The sequence below is a fragment of the Dipodomys merriami genome, unplaced genomic scaffold (assembly GCF_024711535.1).
Source record: "Dipodomys merriami isolate MVZ:Mamm:240054 unplaced genomic scaffold, mDipMer1.0.p SCAF_48, whole genome shotgun sequence".
Taxonomy (NCBI): domain Eukaryota; kingdom Metazoa; phylum Chordata; class Mammalia; order Rodentia; family Heteromyidae; genus Dipodomys; species Dipodomys merriami.
Genome location: NW_027206046.1, coordinates 11,867,440 through 11,888,848, shown reverse-complemented (window position 1 = coordinate 11,888,848; position 21,409 = coordinate 11,867,440). Strand labels below are relative to the sequence as shown.

At 41.7% G+C, this 21,409-nt stretch overlaps 1 protein-coding gene and 1 long non-coding RNA gene across 2 annotated transcripts in view; one reads left to right on the top strand and one right to left on the bottom strand.

The window, feature by feature from the left end:
• Positions 1–2,278: 2,278 nt before the first annotated feature.
• On the bottom strand, positions 2,279–9,246 carry LOC138809007 (uncharacterized). Its single transcript, XR_011366656.1, has 2 exons — positions 9,149–9,246; positions 2,279–3,061 (listed from the first exon to the last, which is right to left on the bottom strand). It is a non-coding gene; the product is annotated as an uncharacterized lncRNA (long non-coding RNA).
• Positions 9,247–9,336: 90 nt separating this feature from the next.
• The window catches only part of Ap4e1 (adaptor related protein complex 4 subunit epsilon 1), a 44,408-nt gene continuing 32,335 nt past the window's right edge, over positions 9,337–21,409 (top strand). The window contains exons 1-5 of the mRNA XM_069995420.1: positions 9,337–9,567; positions 12,795–12,866; positions 16,090–16,213; positions 19,007–19,080; positions 21,122–21,243. Of these exons, the coding sequence (XP_069851521.1) occupies positions 9,418–9,567; positions 12,795–12,866; positions 16,090–16,213; positions 19,007–19,080; positions 21,122–21,243 (542 nt within the window). The 5' untranslated portion in view covers positions 9,337–9,417. The remainder of the gene's footprint in view (positions 9,568–12,794; positions 12,867–16,089; positions 16,214–19,006; positions 19,081–21,121; positions 21,244–21,409) is intronic.

The following is a 21,409-nucleotide window of genomic DNA, read 5'->3' as shown; positions in this document are numbered from 1 at the left end:
ATTGACATACTTGTGGAAAATTAATATGAAATAGCTTGTAAATGACTTTTTATATCTCTTAATGTAAGATGTTGCATGAATAAAACTTTTAGCTCAGAATAAAAAGTGGATTAAGGTTGGACATGGTGGCTCATGCTTGTAATCTTGGCTACTCAGAAAGAGGAAATTAGAAGGGTAATAGTCCAAAGCCCATTGGGACAGAAACTCTGTAACCTATTTTAACAAATAAAGTGAGAAGCACTTAGGCTCAAGTGCTGGAGGGCCTGCTTAGCAAGTTTGAGGCCCTGAGTTCAAACTCTAGTACCATTTTTTAAAAAAAGTGGATTAAGGGTAAAACTTGAAAACAAACTTGTGTGCCTCCCTTTTTTTTTTTTTTTTTTTCAGATTCTAGCTGTTACTGCTGAAATTAATACATATCACAAAGTGGAAACAAGTTTCTTCATTTATGGACTCAACCAACAGTGTGACAAAAACACAGCTTAGCATTTGGGCCTGAATTTTCCCAGACCCTTTTACTTACCCTGACCAGTGCCTTATTAACCCTTAACCCTTCCAAAGGAAATGGCTTACTGTTGTTCCAGTTATTTCTCAACTTCCACCCAAGGCTTACTTCTCATCCTCTGATGAATATTTCTGCCTTAGATTTATGTCTTGAAAACAAGGACAGTCCCTGTGACAAGAGACCTGAGGGAACAAACACCTAGAACAGTCTCTCTTTGTCTTGGGAATTAGACACTCAAGTCAGGCTGACCCTTTGAACTTGTTTATCTTCTGCAGCTGCTCCAATATTATGCTGTGGCCCGTGCAACTTTTATACTAGAGGGGAAATAGATGGTATGAATTTAAGTTTGCTATATGTTTGGTCTTAGCCAAAGAAAGAACAAAAGCTTTCTTTTTATGAGTAGCAATTTATTTCAGCAACTTCCCTCAAGACCACACAGAAACCTCAGGTTTTAGTCATATGTCTCGCAGGATGTTACATTCCATTTCTTAGTTTACCAAACTGACATTTCCTGAAACATAGAGACCAATTAGGAGCTTCTGCCTAAAGGATTTGAGGTTTGCAACCCCTGGTTTCCTTATTTGGATTTCCCATGGATAGTTTTTCTTTCTTTTTTTTTGGGGGGGGGGGATCTGGTCGTGGGGCCTGAACTCTGGGCCTGGGCGCTGTCCCTCAGCTCTTCAGCTCAAGGCTAGCTAGTGCTCTACCACTTGAGCCACAGTGCCACTTCCGGCTTTTTTCTTTTTGCTTATGTGGTGCAGAGGAATCGAACGTAGGGCCTCAGGCATGCAAGGTAAGCGTTCTACCACTGAGCCACCTTCCCAGCCCCGATAGTTTCTCTCTCTCTCTCTCTCTCTCCCTTCCTTCCTTCCCTTCCTTCCTTCCTTTCTTTCCTTCCTTCCTTTCTTCCTTTCTCTCGCTCTCTCTTTCTTTCTTCTTTCTTTTCTTTCTCTTTCATCTTGATTAATGGGTTCCTCTCTTTTAGAACAGTTACTTGACTTGTTTTTGAGAGCCCAAGAAGCCCCCTGTATGCAACATCAGAATCCTGCTGGAAATACTGGCACCTCAAAAATGAGTTATTTGGGAAGACTAATGAAATACAGTTTGGAAGTCAACAGAGTTATGGGGCATTAACACAGTATTGGCGGGTATCCCAGGGGTAGTCACTGGGAGTAAAGAAAGGGTTGTAGTTCCTTAAAGCAGGGGTTCTCAAACTTCAGTCACATTGAATCCTCTATGGTAGACTTGTTCAAACGAACTCCCCCTTTTCCCACCCCCAGTTCCTGCTTCCTTAAGTCACAGGTAGGATTGGAGTATGTGTATTTTTCACACTGCTGCTGGTCTTGGGCAGAAGGCTGTGTGGGTGGAAAGGGCAGTGTGACACAAGCTGTGCCCTCATATTGAGATGAAGCCAGGACAAAGAGACCCAGCAGGAGGATGCCAGGTTAATGTGATTCAGTGGGATAAATCTTCCCTCCCACCCCCATCCAGTTCTTTCTCTAACTCCTCATTGGTCAAACTTAACCTGCAGCCAAAGGCCAGGGCCACACATGGATGATGTTAAGGCAATCCAGCCTCCATTACACAGAGGGGGATGAATTTGGAGGAGCAAACAGAAAATACCAGTATCCCCCCCCCCATCCCTGCCCCTCCTCTTCTCCACTCTTTCATGCTACTATAGCCTTCTGTTGTTCTCCATTCTAATGTTCATTGTATGTGAGCATTTGCGTATATAACATGCCATTCTCACAGTGACTCAGAAGGGTAGGCAGGATGGATGCTTATGCTTATTTATTAAGGGCTCAAAATGATCAAGGCCAAACATCTTTTAACAGCTGAGAATCCCAAAATTTTTCCGGGTCCCGATTTGATGGTCCTGACATTGCATTCTACTTCATACCTGAGGGAACCTGGAAATGATGATCCACCCTTGCAGGCTTCTGGGAAGTTGTATCTTCTGGCCTTGCTGCCTATGCGCCTTTTCCCTCAAGCTGCGTTCTTTTCTGGAAGTAGGGACTTCTTTCTGTAGGCCAAGGGGTTCAACCTTTCTTCAAGAGCATCCACTTAGTGAATTCATTTCCTGCTATAACTGTTTCTTTGTATTAGTCACTGATTTTCAAGTTCTTCTGTATCAGTGCTAGTTCAAGTCTTTTTCTTGAGGGAATGGGGTGAGAGGTTGAGACAAAAGTCACTAGCCAAGGAAGGCTTCCAATTTGATAACCTCCTGCCTCTGTCTATTAATATTGGGATTATAGACAAGCACCCCTAGGCCCAGATCTACTTCAAGTCTTGCTTTGTGGGTTTTCAAGAGACCAATAAATGGTCCTACTCAGCTGAATTCATTACAGCTTCAGAAATGAGCACAAAAACAGATAGAGAGAAAAACTTCAGTTTTATCCAGAGTAAGGCCAAAGTGGAGAAGTCACAGGTCAGAGATCACAATCAAACTTCTTAATTCTTGTACCCAGATCTTCTGGGTACATCTGAATACACTGGAGGCTGAGGTAGACAGGAAAGATGCAAAGGAGCGAATAGGCCAGTTAGATGAGTCACTTGTTCCTAGGGGAGACCACAGAAGGAAAACAGGAAGATGAATGCTGTCTTCACAAATCTTGTGATGTGGAAGTATTTTATGGACCCAAAGAGGAAGAAAATCACTTTCTCTAACAGTAATGTTCTTAGCAGAATCATCTTTTTTTTTAAAAAAAATTGAAATGTAGCAGAAAATGGCATTTAATGACACTACATTTTCAGTTGTATTGAACTGAAATCATTAAAATTTTATTTGAATAAAAAAAATAAATAAAAATTGAGATGGTCTCAATATTTAGCCCAGGTGGGCTTCAAACTCACGGTCTTCCTGCCTCAGCCTCCCGAAGCTGGAATTATAGGGTGCATCATCACACTTAGAAATATGTATCATCTTATTCTCAGCAGTATATGATTTGCTCTTAGCAGTATAGTGTTGATGCAATTACTTTTTTTTTCTTCCTTTTTGTTTTTGTTTACGGTGGTGGGGCTTGAACTCAGGTACTGGGCACTGTCTCTGAGCTTCTTTTTGGTCAAGACTAGTGCTCTACCACTTCAATTACAGCTCTACCTCCAGTTTTTTTTTTTTTTGTATGTGTGTTTTTTTGCCTGTCCTGGGGCTTGAACTCAGGGCCTGGGCTCTGTCCATGAGCCTCTCTGTACTCAAGGCTAGCACTGTACCACTTGAGCCACAGCTCTACTTCTAGTTTTTTCTGCTTATGTGTTACTGAGAAATCAAACCCAAGGCTTCATGCTAGGCAAACACTCTACCACTAAGCCATATTCCCAGCCCCCACTTCAGTTTTTTTTTTTGTTTTGTTTTGTTTTTTGTAGTTTAATGGAGATAAGATCCTCACAATTTCCTGTCTGGGTTGGTTTTGAACTCTGATCTTCCCATCAGTCTCCTGAATACCTAGGATTGTAGGTGTGAGCCACTGGTGCCCAGCATTCTTCTTTTCTTTTCTTTTTGGAGTTACTTAGGTTTGAACTCAGGGCCCTTTGCTTGCTAGGAAGGCATTCTACTTATGAGTCATTCCTCCAGCCCTTGTTTGCATTGATTACTTTTGAAACAGTGCCTAACTTGCTGCTGAGGCTCATACCTTGCCTATGATCCATCTATTTTACACTTTTTTCTTTTTTCTTTTTTTTGGTCATGGGGCTTGAACTCTGGACCTAGGCGCTGTCCCTCAGCTGTTCAGCTCAAGGCTAGTGCTCTACCACTTGAGCCACAGTGACACTTCTGGTTTTCTAAGTGGTTTATTGGAGATTAGAGTCTCATGTGTTTCTTGCTGAGGCTGGCAATCCTCAGATCTCAGCCTCCTGAGTAGCTAGGATTACAGGCGTGAGCCACTGGCGCCCGGCTTATTTTACACTTCTTGACAGTCATGTACCAGCATGCTCAGCTTCTTCCACTGAGATGAGTATTTTTCTGCCTAGGTTGGCCTAGAGCCATGATATTCTTAATTTTAGACTCTCATGTAACGGCATAGTTGCTTACTACCATACCTACCTACTGATTGAGAAGAGATATCACATGTATTTCAGTGCAACCTTGTATCTCAATCGTCTGGATCTCAGCCTCCTAAGTAGTCAGGATTACAGGCTTGACATACGGGTAGCCACCTGATGAATTCTGTCATATGATCTAGGTACTGTAGTTTTTTTTTTTTTTTTTGTGCCAGTACTGAGGCTTGAACTCAGGGCCTGAGCCTCTTAGTGGTCAAGGCTAGTGCTCTACAGTACCACTTGTGGCTTTTTCTGAGTAGTTTACTGGAGATTAAGAGTTACAGACTTTTCTGCTGGGGCTGGCTCTGAACTATGATCCTCAGATCTCAGCCTCCTGAGTAGCTAGGATCACAGTCCTGAGCCACTGGTACCTGGTGGTACTGTAGATCTTAAAGACTTGATTCTCATTAGTATATTGGTACAGCAGCCCTTTTGGAATGTTATTTTTGTTTCTGCTTCCCTCATCACTTCCTACAGCACCCTAGAATTCCCATCCTTTTCTTCTGGGAAAGCTTCTGCGTATCCCATCTGCCGTTTATCTCCTTTCTTGTCTCAGTCAGTCTGGTAGACTATGGGGAAAAGTCCTTACCAAGATATCCTGGGAACCAGAGTTTCAGAATGAGTATATGTGGGAAAATATGCTCTAAGTTTGCAGTGGGGACTGTTTTTGCCTCTACTTATTTCTTAAGCTCCTTGGGGAACAGAAAGTATCACAGGTCAAATCTCTTTTCAAGTAGTTCAACTGGACTTTCTAAGTACATGGTATGTAACAGAATTTTGTTCCATGGATTATGTTTTGAAGTAGATTAGACATAAACAGACTATGGAGGACATCTGACAAAATAGAGATATTGATTGCAAAGGTATTTGTTGTGGAGGAATTTATCCAGTAAACACATAACAATTCCAGCTAATGTTTTTACCCAGTGTGTTTCAGGCTTGGGAACAGGAATGGGAAAACACTGTGGACAGTCTGCTGGCTAGAGATCAAGACAGACGAAAGAAAACACAGACAAAGGTCTGTGTGAAATGTGAATCTGAGTCACAGAGGGAGAGGGAAAAATTAGCATGTGTCATTGCTCTTCTTTTGGCCATAACTGGTGGCTCTCTCCTGGAGAGCCTCACTTGTCTCTTCCAGCTACATTTTCAGACTTAAAACACCACCTTCAAGCAAATCCCCTCCTCACCTCAAAAAAGAAAATAAAGAGTTCCAGCATCCTAAGGAACCCAGGTCAGGAAGTGGTGCTGTGGCTTAAGTGGCAGGGCGCTAGCCTTGAGCTAAAGAGCTCCAGGACAGCACCCAGGCCCAGAGGTCAAGCTCCACAACCGACAAAACAAGACAAAACAAAACAACAACAAAAAAGAACCCAGGTCAGAATTGAACAAAATTGTTAACTGTTCCAGAGTCAGGACTGTGGCATGCTCCTCTGGTGCCCTCTTAAGGATAAGAGAGGAACTGCTTTTTTCTGACTGCACTGAATGTTGAACTCAAGAGTTTTGAGCTTCCCAACAAGCTTTCTATCATTGAATTACAACCTTCATCATTTTCCCTTTATTTTCCAGTAAGTTTCTCCTTCTTTTTCTCTGGCTGGCCTCAGACAGAGATCCTCCTATCTCTGCTGCCTGCAGAGCCAGCTTTTGAATGAAAAAGAATTCCATCTAGTGGAATTGTATTCTTTAAAGTCTCCCAAATCCTTCTATTGAAGATTTTAAACACTACTCAATATGTCTCCTTTTATAGCTCTTCCCTCAGCCTGGAGAGCTTTCTGGCTAACTTTTGTCATACCTGAAGTTTTTTTTTTTTGTTTTTTTGTTTTTGGTTATGGATCTTGAACTCAGGGCCTGGGCACTGTCCCTGAGTTGCTTTTGCTCAAGACTAGCACTCTACCACTTCAGCTACAGGGCCACTTGTGGCTGTTTCTCTTTCTGTGGTACTGAGGAATCGAACCCAGAGCCTCATGCATGCTAGGCGAACACTCTACCACTAAACTGCATTCCCAGCCCAGTTTTTTTTTTTTTTTTGGTCCAGTTGTGGGGCCTGAACTCTGGGCCTGGGCGCTGTCCCTCAGCTCTTCAGCTCAAGGCTAGTGCTCTACCACGTGAGCCACAGCGCCACTTCTGGCTTTTTTTTTTTCTTTTTGCTTATGTGGTGCTGAGGAATCGAACCCAGGGCCTCATGCTTACAAGGCAAGCACTCTACCTCTGAGCCACCTTCCCAGCCCCAGTTTTTTTTTTTTTTAAGGCCAGCCCATCTTCAGTGTATTTTTTTCCCAAACAAATTCTATTTCTACATGCATTTCTGGTCACTACTTCTTAGAAATATTTTATTTTTTTATTTTTTATTTATTTATTTTTTTGGGTCCGGTTGTGGGGCCTGAACTCTGGGCCTGGGCGCTGTCCCTCAGCTCTTCAGCTCAAGGCTAGCGCTCTACCACTTGAGCCACAGTGCCACTTCCGGCTTTTTGCTTATGCGGTGCTGAGGAATCGAACCCAGGGCCTCATGCATGCAAGGCAAGCACTCTACCACTGGGCCACCTTCCCAGCCCCTTCTTAGAAATATTTTAAAAAGCAAGTTTAATTCTAATCTGGGTTACATAGTAAGACTGTTTCAAAAGAATCAATTGGCCATAAATATTTTTATTTCTTGGCTCTCAATCCTGTCTTATTAGTATACATGCTTACATTTACAGCAATACTATCTGGATTACTGTATGTATATAGCAATTTCTGGCAGGTTACACACTATTGGAAAGTGCACCATGATTTCTCTTACTGATTTTCATTTAGAGAGCATTCATCTGGTACTGAACAAGGCTTTATAGGTCTTTCAGCTATCATATGCCTTTCTTCAGCCAATGCAATGTAATAATCTAATTTGCAGAAGTTTACTTATTGCAGTGGAATTTTAATTTCTACTCTAAAAAAGTTATCAACAAAGCACTTGGCTTTTCAAAGCTTATGTTTAAAATATTCAACTTTCTAAAGACAATGTACAATTCTAGAATTTTAAATTATAAACAAAATTTTATAAGGAGTTAAAATATTAAATTCTAAAGGAATACCAGCTTTAGGTAATATTTAAATGCAAAAGTTTTCAAAAGGTCAACACCATTGACTTTTTGATCAACAAATCTGAAACACCATTTATTAAACACTATGTGCAAAGAAGAAAAAGCAAGTCAACAAAGAACCTTTTTCTTGTGCTCCTGCATATAGGTGCAAAGAGAATTTTGGGTTTTCCCCAAAAATCCACTTACTGAAAAATAATGCTTCAGGATAACGAGGGCAAATGAATTAATCTCTGAAAAAGACACATATTTATGTTCGCATTCTATTATGGTAGAAGATTCTAGAAAACACCACAATACGCAAGCACACACTTTTTAAAAAATTAGCTAACAAGAGTAACCATGTCAGTTGAAGACTCCTCTGTACTTTCCTGAGGGGTGAGTGAAAGGGTGAGTTTTTTGGGGAGGGGGGACCCCGTTGTGGGTCTTGAACTCAAGGCTTGGATGCTGTCCTTGAGTTTTTTCACTCAAGGCCAGTACTCTACCACTTTGAGCCACAGCTCCACTTCCAGTTGTTGTTGTTGTTGTTGTTTCGGGGCCAGAACTCTGGGCCTGGGTGCTTTGTCTCAGCTCCTCAGCTCTACCACTTGGGCCACAGTACCACTTCGGGTTTTGTGAGTGGCTTACTGGAGATAATCTCACAGACTTTCCTGCTTGAGCTGGCTTCGAAATGCCATCCTCAGATCTCAGCCTCCAGAGTAGCTAGGGTTACAGGCAGGTGGGAGCCACCAGCACTGGGCCACTTCCAGTTTTTTGTTTATTTTTTGGTGATTAATTGGAGATAAGAGTTTCAGGGACTTTTCAGCACTGGACTAAGGATTTTAAATAACATTTCAATTATATATATATATATATAGTGTGTGTATATATATCATATACATATGATATATATGATATATATATAATTATATATCATATACATATGATATATAATATATATCATATACATGTATATACATATACATATATATGTATATATATATACATATATGATATATATATACATATATCATATATATCATATACATATGTATATGATATATATATATATGCCAGCCCTGGGGCTTGAACTCAGGGCCTGGGCTCTGTTCCCGAGCTTCTTTTGCTCAAGACTAGCACTCTACCACTTGAGCCACAGCGCCACTTCCAGCTTTTTCTGTGGATATGGCACTGAGGAATCGAACCCAGGGCTTCATGCGTGCTAGGCAAACACTCTACCACTGAGCCACCTTCCCAGCCCTCGATAGTTTACGATTTCTGACTTTTGGAGGCCCTCGTGGTAGGGTCTCGGGGACGCGCGGGGCCGACTGGTTCCGGGGGTCTCCGGAGCGTCGCGTTGCCTGGGCCCACGGAGAGGGGTGGCCGACTGGGGGGGGAGTGGGGGGGGGAGGGAGTCCCTATGAGACACAACATGGGAACATTCCCTCACGGGGTGTCAGGCAGCGTCCGAGGGAAACTCTGAGGGAGTTAAGCCGCCGGACCGCCTGGTGGCTTCCACAGGAGCCCTCACCCAGTCTGCGGGTGTCGCCGCGCTGTCACTCACCGCCCCCGCGCTGTCACTCAACCCGTCAGCGCCGCCAGGTGTCACCGTGACGCGCCAAAGCCTAGCGTCGCTTCCCTGCCTCCCCCCCTCGCGGACTCGCCCAGTCTTCCGGCGGCGCTGCGCGCGCACACACCGGAAGTCAATAAAGATTTCTCCTTCAAAACACCGGAAGTGCCTACGGTGGCCGGCCAGGCAGCCGTAGCTGGGCATGAAGCCGGGCGGCGAAGGCCGCGGGGGAGGCGGCGGCGGCGGCGGCGGCGACTACGGCGATGAGTGACATCGTAGAGAAGACGCTGACGGCGTTGCCGGGACTCTTTCTGCAGAATCAGCCGGTGGGAGGGTCCCCCGCTGCCAAAACCTCCTTCTCCTCCCGGCTGGGCGGCCTCATCCGCGGCATCACCGCGCTCACCTCCAAGCACGTAAGTGGTCCGGAGAAGGGGTGGGGGGTGGGGCCTGGAGGTCAGAGGTGGCCGGGGGAGGCCCCGTGGGGGTGGAAAGGCTCTGGCCAGCAGGCCCTATGTGAGGAGGCCTCTCATGGTGCGGCCTCTTAATGGGGAGGCGTCCTAGGGAAGTCCTCCGTGGGGAGGGCCCAGCCGAGAGGCCGAGACCCCGGTGACCCCGACCCGCACGTCCGTGGGGGGCGCAGGGCCGCTCGTGTGGCACCTCGTCCTGACGTCTGTCAGGGAAGCGTACTGCTTCGTCTGACAACGGAGAAATCGAGTTTCCACCGTTTGGCTTCGACACTGACTTAACTCGGATCCGGGATACATGTCTTTACCTTCCGATCCCTCGTTATGTTTTCGCATCGTAGACGGTGGTGTAGGTTGTTTTGAGGATCAGATGAGATGTCAAGTCCGTGAAGGTAACCCACTGAGATACAACTACCAGGCACGAATTCCTTTACTAAGTTCCTTCCTCTTCCACAGCCCTGTCAGCTGAACAGCTCTGTCCACCTCCGCCTGCTGTTGAGTACTTTGGGGGGAACTTAAGGTTTTAGTCAAACTCAATGAGGTCTCCCCCCCCCCAACCTTTTCTCAAATAACCAAAATCTTCCCAAAGTGTAAAATAGGCTGCATAGGCCCCTGCTTCCGATGGACTTTGAAAATGAGTCATTATAATAGAAGTAATTAGAATGAGTGGTGTGGCTCAAGTGGTAGAATGATTGCTTAGCATGTGCCAAGGCCCAGAGTTCAAGTCCCAGTACTAGGAAAAGAAATAGTAGTTATTAAGTTCCCATAGACTTTAGGTGGGTTGCATGGGTTGCTCAAGATGTTGATTTAAAGCCCAATAATTTAACAGGTATTTGTAAGCAAGGTTATATAGTAAGAGTTAAACAAATTCTTTTTTTTCTCCTTACGGAATTGGACATCTATTTTGGGGGTAAATATAAACACAAATATAATGCAATATAAATACCAGGAAAGAAAAAAAAAGACAGAACAAAATGTTCTACAGGTTTATGTCTGGCATCCATGGCTCAAGCCTGTAATCCTAGCTACTTGGAGGCTCAAGAGAGGGAAGTCAGAATTTGAGGCAACTTGGGGCAGAAGAATTTGAGATAATTGGAAAAATAATTTGCAAAAAAAAAAAAAAAATCAAGGAACAGAGTATCTGCCAAACACAAGCCTTGAATTCAAACCCCAGTACAAAAGCAAAAGTTCAAAACTTTGCTATACTGGATAGGATCTGCTTAGTGTGCTTAATATTGCTTGTCTTTATGTTTTTGTTCTTTACTAATTTGTATAACATGTCCAATGAAATATTAAGAAAATTATGAGTGGCCTTAAATTGCTTATTGTAACTATACATGGGCATTCAAATGTGGCAGTTCTTCACTAGTAATTCTTGATTAGCAACCTAACAAACACCTGCCAATTTAAAGACAGCATCATTAAAAAAAAAAAAGGAACAGCATCGTATTAGCCCAAAGTGGCCAATATGCTTAAGGAGGTAAAATGCAGTGCAGACATTGAAAGTGATCCCATCTGTGTGTGTGTGTGTGTGTGTGCGCGCGCGCGTGCGCGCGCGTGTGTGTGTGTGTGTGTGTGTGTGTGTGTGATAGGAAACAATAAAAGGTTAAAGAAGAGGAAAAGATTTTAAGGAAAAAGACTCCATTTTTTCTGTATAGATTGTATAAGCTATTTCTATTCATGAATACTTTTTTACTTCTAAAGGGAAAAAAATGAGACTCATTTCAGACCAGAAGAATTTCTTTCAACTTTCTGTACTTTTTTTTTCTTGCCTTGTCAATCCAAGGACTTGAACTCAAGGCCTAGACTCTGTCCCTGACCATTTTTGCTCAATAGTCCTCTACCACTTAGGCCACAGCTCTACTTCCAGCTTTTTGCTGGAAAGTCCATGAGTGTCATGGACTTTCCTGTCCAAGAAGTAGTGCCCAAGCTGGCTTTGGACTGTAATCCTCACATCTCAGTCACTTGAATACCTAGGATTACAGGTATGAGCCACCCATATCTAGTCAGGTAATGAGTACATTTCTCTTTTTTTTTTTTTCTTTGTCAGTCCTGGTGCTTGAACTCTGGGCCTGGGCATTGTCCCTTAGCTCTTCAGCTCAAGGTGAGCACTGTATGTACCACTTGAGCCACAGTGCCACTTCCAGTTTTCAGGTGATTAATTGGAGATAAGAGTCTCATTGATGGGCTAGGAAGGTGGCTCAGTGGTAGAGTGCTTGCTTGCATGCCTAAGGCCCTGGGTTCGATTCCTCAGCACCACATAAGCAAAAGGAAAAAAGCCGGAAGTGATGCTGGGGCTCAAGTGGTAGAGCGCTAGCCTTGAGCTGAAGAGCTGAAGGACAGCGCCCAGGCCCAGAGTTCAGGCCCCAGTACCGGACCCCCCCCCAAAAAAAAAAAAAAAAAAAAAGAGTCTCATTGATGTTCCTTCCCTGGGCTGGTTTTGAACCATGATCCTCAGATCTCAGTCTCCTGAGTAGCTAGGGTTAGGGGGTGAGCTACCACTTGGCTAACTATATTTCTTTTTAATTGATAGTATTATACATTGTGTTTTCCCCTGTAAAAATCCTGTTAGTTGGGCTGGGAAGGTAGCTTAGTGGTAGAGTGCCTGCCTAGTACAGGAAGCCCTGGGTTCAATTCCTAAGTACCACATAAACAGAAAAAGCCAGAAGTGGCGCTGTGACTTAAGTGGTAGAGTGCAAGCCTTGAGCAAAAGCAGCTCAGGGACATTGCCCAGGCCCTGTATTCAAGCAAGATTGGAAAAAAAGAATCCTACTAGGTTTTTTTTTGTTTTTGTTTTTGTTTTGGTAATGGGGCTTGACTCTGGGCCTGGGTGCTGTTCTTCAGCTCTTCAGCTCAAGGCTAGTGCTTTGTCACTTGAGCCACAGCCGCACTTCTGGTTTTCTGAGTGGTTTATTGGAGATAAGAGTTTCAGGGATGTTCCTGCCGGGGCTGGCTTTGAACCATGATCCTCAGATCTCAGCCTCCTGAGTAGCTAGGATTATAGGCATGAGCCACTGGCACCCAGCTTTTTTGTTATTTTTTTTTTTTTTATGGTACTGAATATCAAAAATCCGGAGCATTGCTAGGCAAACTTTGCCACTGAGCTATACTTCAGCCCAATCCTGCTAGTTTAATAAGACAGTTACTTAAACATTTAAATATGTTTACTTTTTCAGGAAGAGGAGAAATTAATCCAGCAGGAATTGAATAGTCTGAAAGCAACTGTCTCTGCTCCTACAACAACACTGGTAAGTTTATATAGTTAGTGCAGCACACTGGAATTTGAAATCTGGGCCAGTGGAGAATTGTGAGTAGCATCTACTGATGGTTTCTAAATTTTAGTGTGTTATGGTCCAAGTCAAAGGTACTAACTTAGGTTTTTATCCTCAGCTGGTTGTACAGAAGCAAAGCTTGCCTGACTATGTGAAGTCAGGAACAATGTGATAATAGTTACTAAATGAGATGATACTCCTGGGGTTCCAGTACTGATCTTGTTTTAATCTTGTACCCATAGGAAACATTAGGATATGTCACTTTAACATAGTATTTTCAGACCTAGATGGATACATTGTCAAATATTTTATGTTTGTTTATGTGACATTGGTGATTGAATGCAGGACTTTACCCATGCTAAACATGCACTTTACCACTGACTATATCTCCAGCTGTATTGTAGACTTTTATTTTTAACTTAGAGCATTGACTGGTTGACAAGGTAGAAACATTACTTTCTTGCTATGAAACTAAGTGTATTGTATAGAAGCTAAATCAAGACCCAGTCTTGATTGGCCCAGTCTTAGCCATCATAACTTGATTCTTTAGATAGTATTTGTTCAGCAATTGCTCAGTGAGTGGTCTTGGAACACAGGCCAGTGTGGGCAGTCTGCACATAGATTAGGACCCAGGTTTTTGCTGTTGTTAGGATTTTTTGTTGACATGTAGCAGTTGTAGATATTTATGGTATACAATGTGAGAATTAAATACATGTATACAAGATGTAATAACAGGATTTTTTTTTTGTCTGTCATGGGGCTTGAACTCGGGGCCCGAGTGTTGTCCCTCAGCTCTTCAGCTTAAGGCTAGAGCTCTACCACTGGAGCTACAGTGCCACTTCCAGTTTTCTGATGGTTTATTGGAGATAAGCATTTCATGGAGTTTCCTGCCCAGCATAACAAGATTTTTTGGGTGGTACAGTACTAGGGTTTGAACTTAAGAGTCACATTGCTAGGCAGACTACCTACTATTTGAGCCATGCCCTCAGCCCTTTTTTGCTTTTGTTGTTTTGCAGTCTGTCTCCCACTTCTGCCTTGGGCCAGCTTAAGACCTTGATCCTCCTTTTACATTGTGGGGAAGCACAGGCTTATAACATGTGCCATGTTACCAAGTGATTAAGATGCTTGATTGACCTTAAACTGTGATCCTTCTAATTTCTTCCTCCCAAGTAGCTGGGATTACAAGCTTGAATTGCCTAATGTTAGTTTGTTGGTCTTTTTTTTTTTTTTTTTTTGCCAATCCTGGGCCTTGAACTCAGGGCCTGGGCTGTGTATGTGAGCCTCTCTATGCTGAAGGCTAGAACTCTACCACTTGAGCCACAGTGCTTCTAGATTTTGTGTGGTATGAGGAATCAAACCCAGGGCTTCATGCATGCTAAGCAAGCACTCTACTACTAAGCCACATTTCTAGCCCATATTTTTCCTTTGTTTTGTTTTGTCAGTCATGGGGCTTGAACTCAGGGCCTGGGCACTCTATCACTTCGAGTGGTAGAATGGTTTTTCAGGTGGTTAATTGGAGATAAGAGTCTCATGGACTTTTCTGCCCAAGCTGGCTTTGAACTGTGACCCTCAGATCTTAGTCTCCTCTGTAGTTAGGATTACAGGCATGAGCCACCAGTGCCTGTCCTAATGCTGTTAGTTTTTTTGTTCTTTTTTTGTTTTTGGTTGGTCATGGGGCTTGAACTCTGGGCCTGGGCTCTGACCCTCAGCTCTTCAGCTCAAGGCAAGAATTCTACCAGTAGAACTACAGCCCCCCTGGTTTTCTGGTGGTTTATTGGAGATAAGAGTCTCACAGCCTTTCCTGCCTGGGCTGACTTTGTGATTCTCAGATCTCAGCCTCCTGAGTAGCTAGGTTACAGGTGTGAGCCACCGGCGCCCAGTTCTAATACCAGTTTTTAAAACCAAGTTTTCTCCAACCAACATTTGTTCAACAAATACTTAATAGAGCCTTTTGTGAATTAATCATTGTGGGAATGTTTCTTCTCTCCCCAATAAAATATTAAGGTAATCATTTTATATGAGTATGTGATCTTGTACATGAATAATACTTATGAATCTGAAATGATTCATGTATTTCCTTCAGTGATTATAATAATAATATCATAGACAAAACTCAAGACATTATTAATCCGGTACATTTATAATACATATGTATGTGGATATTTATATGTGGATGTGTGTCTTTGTGTGTGTACCACATTTTTGTGCTTCATGGCATAGAATAGAAATGTTACAAAATAGTTTCTCCCTTTTTATTTTGTTAGGTTTCAATTTTCTGCAATTGATAATACTATGTGCAGTTTTCCTTGCTACACACATAAATCTGGTGTTGGGTAGAATTGAGATTAATAGGTTGGAAGTTAGGGAGTCAGTTTAGGAGGAAGCATGTTTAGTAATTATGGCCATCCAGATGTGGACATATCTCATAGAGTAGTCTGTTTTTCTGTTGGTCTTATGTAGGATGACTGTTAAAGAAATTGTAAAGAGAATTTCTGTATTGATGAAAAGTGCTCTCTTCTCTAAAAACAAGAGAATAATAATCTATGCAATTATCTTCCTTAAAGCTCATAGTGATTTCTGAAAAACTCTGAGATATTTCCATTTTACTAGGAATACAGGTGTGTACATGCTTTGCAATTTGATGCTGAAATGTAAAAAGTTTTTTCATTACAGAAATCATTACTAACTTCTGGGAATTTTTGCGTATTTTTATTTGACGAGATATTAAAATTCTAGATGTGGTGCATTTTAGATGCCAAATAAGATTACTATGGATGAAATTTTGTCCCAGTAAGATATGTTTCATATTGTAACCAAAAAAATTTGGACACATAGAATTAGAAATACTTACAGTTGGGAAGTTGGCTCAGTGGTAGAGTACTTGCCTCACATGCATGAGGCCTGAGTTCGATTCCTTAGCACCACATAAACAGAATAAAAAAAAAAAAGAAATACAGTTTATTTATTTTGTTAGTACCACTATCAGTAAAATATTTGAAAAATTTGTTGAAATACTGACTTTTGATAATTAAGATTGAAAACAACTTTTGTTTATGTATTCTGATATTGGGTGATTAATTTCTAATATCTTCCTTGTCTCTTTATTGCCTGGATTAAAGGTTATCCTGCTCAATGATTATTACAAAAAAATCAAAACATTGTGGTTCTGACTATAGTAACTGGACCTTGTGTTTTTCAGAAAATGATGAAAGAATGTATGGTCAGACTTATATATTGTGAGATGCTTGGATATGATGCTTCCTTTGGCTATATACATGCAATCAAGTTGGCCCAACAAGGAAACCTCTTAGAAAAAAGAGTAGGTATGTATGTGTTGTGTTTAAAGACTTTCATACTTAATGTTTTCCTTGAAGTTCCATTTACTGTATAAAAATGAGTATGGCAGGTATGTAATTTGTTTGTAGAACACTGCATTGTAATTTCCAAAGATTTAAATGATATTACTTCAGAAACCCAAAGCCTTTTAATGATCAGTTTTCCAGATTCATACCATTTTGGAGTTACACAGAAGATTACATCTGAGCCAGGCACTGGTAGCTCACACCTGTAATTCTAGCTACTCAGCAAGGCTGAGGACCATGGGTCAAAGCCAGACAGGGTAGGAAGGTTTGTGAAATCTTATCTCCAAATAGCCATTAGAAAAATGGAAGTGTTATTATGGCTCAAAGAGGTAGAACATTGGCCTTGAACAAAAGATCTCAGGGATAGTACCCAGGCCCTGAGTTCAAGCCATATGACCAACCAAAAAAAAAAAAAAATTAAAACTGGCCTAATCTTATGATAGTGGTTGGATGACTACAATATTTGTCAAAACTCATTGAGCTGTATAGTTAATAATATAGGTGAATTTTAAATTATACCTTAATAAAATAGGTTTTAATAATTTGGACTAGGAGGGGAATGTGGCTTAGTGGTAGACTACTTGCTTAGCATGCACAAAGCCAGAAATGGTGCTGTGTCTCACGTGGTGGATTGCCGTCCTTGAGCAAAAAGAAGCTCAGGGACAGTGCCCAGATCCTGAATCCAAGCCTCAGGACTGGCAAAAATAAAGAGAACTCAGTCCAGAAGAAGAGCTATGGCTCGAGAGAGTCCTAGCTTTGAGCCTTAGAGACAGCTCCCAGGTCCTAAGTCAGTTAGCCCCAGGACTGGCATGAAAAAAAAAGAAAGAAAAGAAAAGTACTCTTAACACCATGGTTGGAAATTTTCCTCTTCCCTCTTTTCAATACAGTGTCTCAGTATGTAGCTTAGGCTGAGCTCAGACTTGTGGTTCTCCTGCCTCCTGAGTACTGGGACTATAGGTGTGTACCACCATACCTGGCTAATATTTCTGCATAATATTAAACTTAGGGCAAAAAACGTAAATCAGTACTGAAGTGCTTGTCCAGCATGCACAAAGCCCTGCAGATAAGCATGAAAGGTAGGAGGAGGAAGGGAGGGGGGGGAGGAAGGGAGAAAAAGAAGAAGAAAAAACAGGAGTGGACTAGTGGATCTCAAGGGACTCTTGGCAGGGTTACATTCAATATCTACTTATCAAAATAGCCAATAAAATTGAAATTGACTAGAATAATATTAAATATACTATTCTCACCTCCACAGATGTTAGGTTTGAGGATTAGAGGTACCTTTGTAAAAATTTTGTAAAGAATCAGCCCTGTATCGGGATTCCCAGAAAGAAGGACTAAAGACTAGAGTAGAGATGGAATGGAATATGTTCTCCCCTCATTGAGATTGGTAATGTCATGTTCTTCTTCTTCTTTTTTTTTTTTTTTTTTGGTCAGTCTTGGGGCTTGAACTCTGGGCTTGGGCACTGTCCCTGCGCTCTTCAGCTCAAGGTGAGCGCTCTGCCGCTTGAGCCACAGTGCCACTTCCAGTTTTTTAGTGGTTTTTATTGGAGATAAGAGTCTCACAGGCTTTCCTGCCCAGGCTGGCTTTGAACCCCGATCCTCAGAACTCAGCCTTCTGAGTAGCTAGGATTACAGGTGTGAGCCACTGGCGTCTATCATTCTGCACAAATTGTATTTACCAGTGCTATGAGATCATAGCGTTTTCATAAAAAGTCAGATGCTACATGTACATAATACTCCACTTGTTGAACCCCACTCCACCCCAAGTACTCTTCTATGTTGTATGTAGAATATTCTTTAGGGTCCTTTCTCCCTTTCTGTATTCCAAATCAGGCTCTAACTCTTGTGGTATCACTCATAGGACTTCTACCAAAAAAAAAATTGGCTGGGAAGGTGGCTCAGTGGTAGAGCGCATGCTATGCATGCCAGAGGCCCTGGGTTGGATTCCTCAGCACCACATAAGCAAAAAGAAAAAAGCAGGAAGTGGTGCTGTGGCTCAAGTGGTAAAGCGCTAGCCTTGAGCTGAAGAGCTGAGGGACAGCGCCCAGGCCCAGAGTTCAGGCCCATGACCAGACCAAAAAAAAAAGGGGGGGGGGCTGGGAAGGTGGCTCAGTGGTAGAGTGCTTGCCTTGCATGCCTGAGGCCCTGGGTTCGATTCCTCAGAACCACATTAAGCAAAAAGAAAAAAGCTGGAAGTGGCACTGTGGCTCAAGTGGTAGAGCGCTAGCCTTAAGCTGAAGAGCTGAGGGACAGCGCCCAGGCCCAGAGTTCAGGCCCCACGACCGGAAAAAAAAATAAATAAAAAAAAAAAAATAAATAAATAAATAAAAACAAAAAAAAATTAAGAAATGTTAGTCACTTCCTTTTCTTAAAATACCAATTTTTCTTAAAGATTATATAAGATGGGAATTTTTAAGGAATTTTTTGGTCAAGATTGCTTGGCTTGTTTGCTGGGCTCATTCTCTAGGCCTGTGTTTTGCTGCTTATTTTGGGGATGGAGTCTTGAGGACTGATCCTGCCCAGGCTGTCTTTGAATATATCAGTCCTCTAAATCTCAGCCTCCTGAGAGTAGGTAGAATTGTAGACCTGAGCCAGCATCTGGCTTACAATTTGTTTTTATGTTTGCCTATGACTACTATGTTTGACACTTAAAACATAAACTATATTATTGCTTTGTATAACTTCTTGGGAATAATATATTTTTGGTAGGTACTAATGAGGCCGTTCTTTCTTTCTTTTTTTTTTTTGTAGGCTATCTGGCTGTTTCTTTGTTTCTACATGAAAGTCATGAACTGTTGCTTCTCCTTGTGAATACAGTGGTAAAGGTAAGTACTATGTGTCTGTTAATGTGAGGTCTGAAACTATTTCTACTGTTTCTGAGATGGCTCCATATCCAATTGAATTCAGTAATTTTGGAAGTAGATAGGCTAAAAGAATGGGCTTAGAATGATCTTTTTAAAATCAATTTCTGCATTTTTATAATGAAGGTGTATAATGGAATTTACCTAATTTTGAGGATTAAGTGAAAGACTAGACTCATGCCTATTACCCTACCTACTCAGGAGGCTGAGATCTGTGGATAACTGTTCTAAACCAGCCCAGTTAAGAAAGTCTTTGAGACCCTTATCTTCAGTTAACCAGCAAAAAGCCAGAAGTAAAGCTGTGGCTCACTGGTCCTTGAGCAAAAAAGCTAATGGACAGTGCCAGTCCCTGAGTTCAAGCCCCAATACCAACACACACACACACACACACACACACACACACACACACACACACACACACACACACACACACACACACACACACACACACACACACACACACACACACACACACACACACACACACACACACACACACACACACACACACACACACACACACACACACACACACACACACACACACACACACACACACACACACTGGAGTTGTTGCTCCTCCTGCTGCTGTTCTTGTCCATATTGTCATTGAGTTTGGGGACAGCAGTTGGAATGATAACCATATTACCAGATTGTTTGCCAGGGGAACTGCATGCTGTAGTCTTTTCCTCTAGGATTAATCTAAAGGAATGTAGATAGAACTTGAGTAACTGCAATCTTTAAAATTCAAAAAGTCATTTACAATGGGTACAAACATACTTGCTTAGCAAAATTGCACAAATGATAAACACATAACTTAGTCTGTACTCACAATTTTTTCCTATTAAGTTTCTAATCAGATCTAATAATGAAGTATAATTGAATTATCAGTCTTTTTCCTGTTTTTTTTTTGTGTGCATTAGACTTTCAATATGTGAGTGTAGAGTGTCTATTTGTACAATATTTTCTGAAGTTTAAACAGTTACTAGTTACTAGTAGCTTACATTTTTCAAAAGAAAATTTTTTTTTGTTGTTGGTCATGGGGCTAGGATTACAGCTGCAGCCACTGGCACCGGGCTAAACTTTTCAAAAATTTAAAAATGTATTTTGAAGTTTCTATAGAATGATTAATAAAATATGTGCCTTAAGTTAATATGAATATATGCATTTTAAAGTTACTTTTTTTGTGTGCCAGTATTGGCTTTTAAACTCAGGGCCTGGGTACTGCTCCTGAGCATTCTTTTGCTCAAGGCTAGCCATCTACCACTTGAGCCACAGCTCCACTTCTGGCTTTTTTGTTTTGGTGGTTAATTAGACATAAGATTTTCACAGACTTTTCCTGCCCAAATTAGCTTTGAACTGTAATCAGCCTCCTGAGCAGCTAGGATTACAGATGTGAGCTACCAGCACCCAACTTAAGTTTTAAATTTTTACTCATGATTAACTAGAAAAATTCATAAAATTGTTTAGTAGTTTGAGATGTTTTAAGCACTATAATAAAGGAGACAGAAATGGTTAGCTTTTGTATTAGTTTCCATTTATATCTACCTGTCACCTATCTATCTATCTATCTATCTATCTATCTATTTATCTATCTATCTATCTGTTCTATTAAGGCAAATGAAACAGATAGGGATAGTCCCATAAAATGTGACATAAGAGCTGGGCACCAGTGACTCACGCCTGTAATCCTAGTTACTCAAAGCCAGCCCGGGAAAGTCTGTGAGACTCTTTATCTCCAATAAACCACCAGAAAACCAGAAGTGGCACTGTGGCTCAAGTGGTAGAGCGCTCACCTTGAGCTGATGAGCTCAGGGACAGCGCCCAGGCCCAGAGTTCAAGCCCCATAACCAACCAAAAAAAAAAAAAGTGACATAAGTATAAATGCACAAATTAAATATAAAGCTGGGAAGAATTCACTAAATATATAGGCTTAGTGCAGTGATAAATTTGCCATCCTTAGTTTGAAACTTTACACTGAAAGTTTTCTTTGTAATCATGCCAGGACTTGCAGAGCACTAACTTGGTGGAAATATGTATGGCTCTTACTGTTGTCAGCCAGATTTTCCCTCGAGAGATGATTCCAGCTGTTCTTCCTTTAATAGAAGATAAACTTCAGCATTCTAAGTAAGTAAATTCTTTTGGCATTAGTGTCTTTACTGTATATTTCAAATAAAAATGTATACTAAGCCGGGCACTGGTGGCTCACGCCTGTAATCCTAACTACTCAGGAGGCTGAGATCTGAGGATGATGGTTCAAAGCCAGCCCCAGCAAGAAAGTCCGTGAGACTCT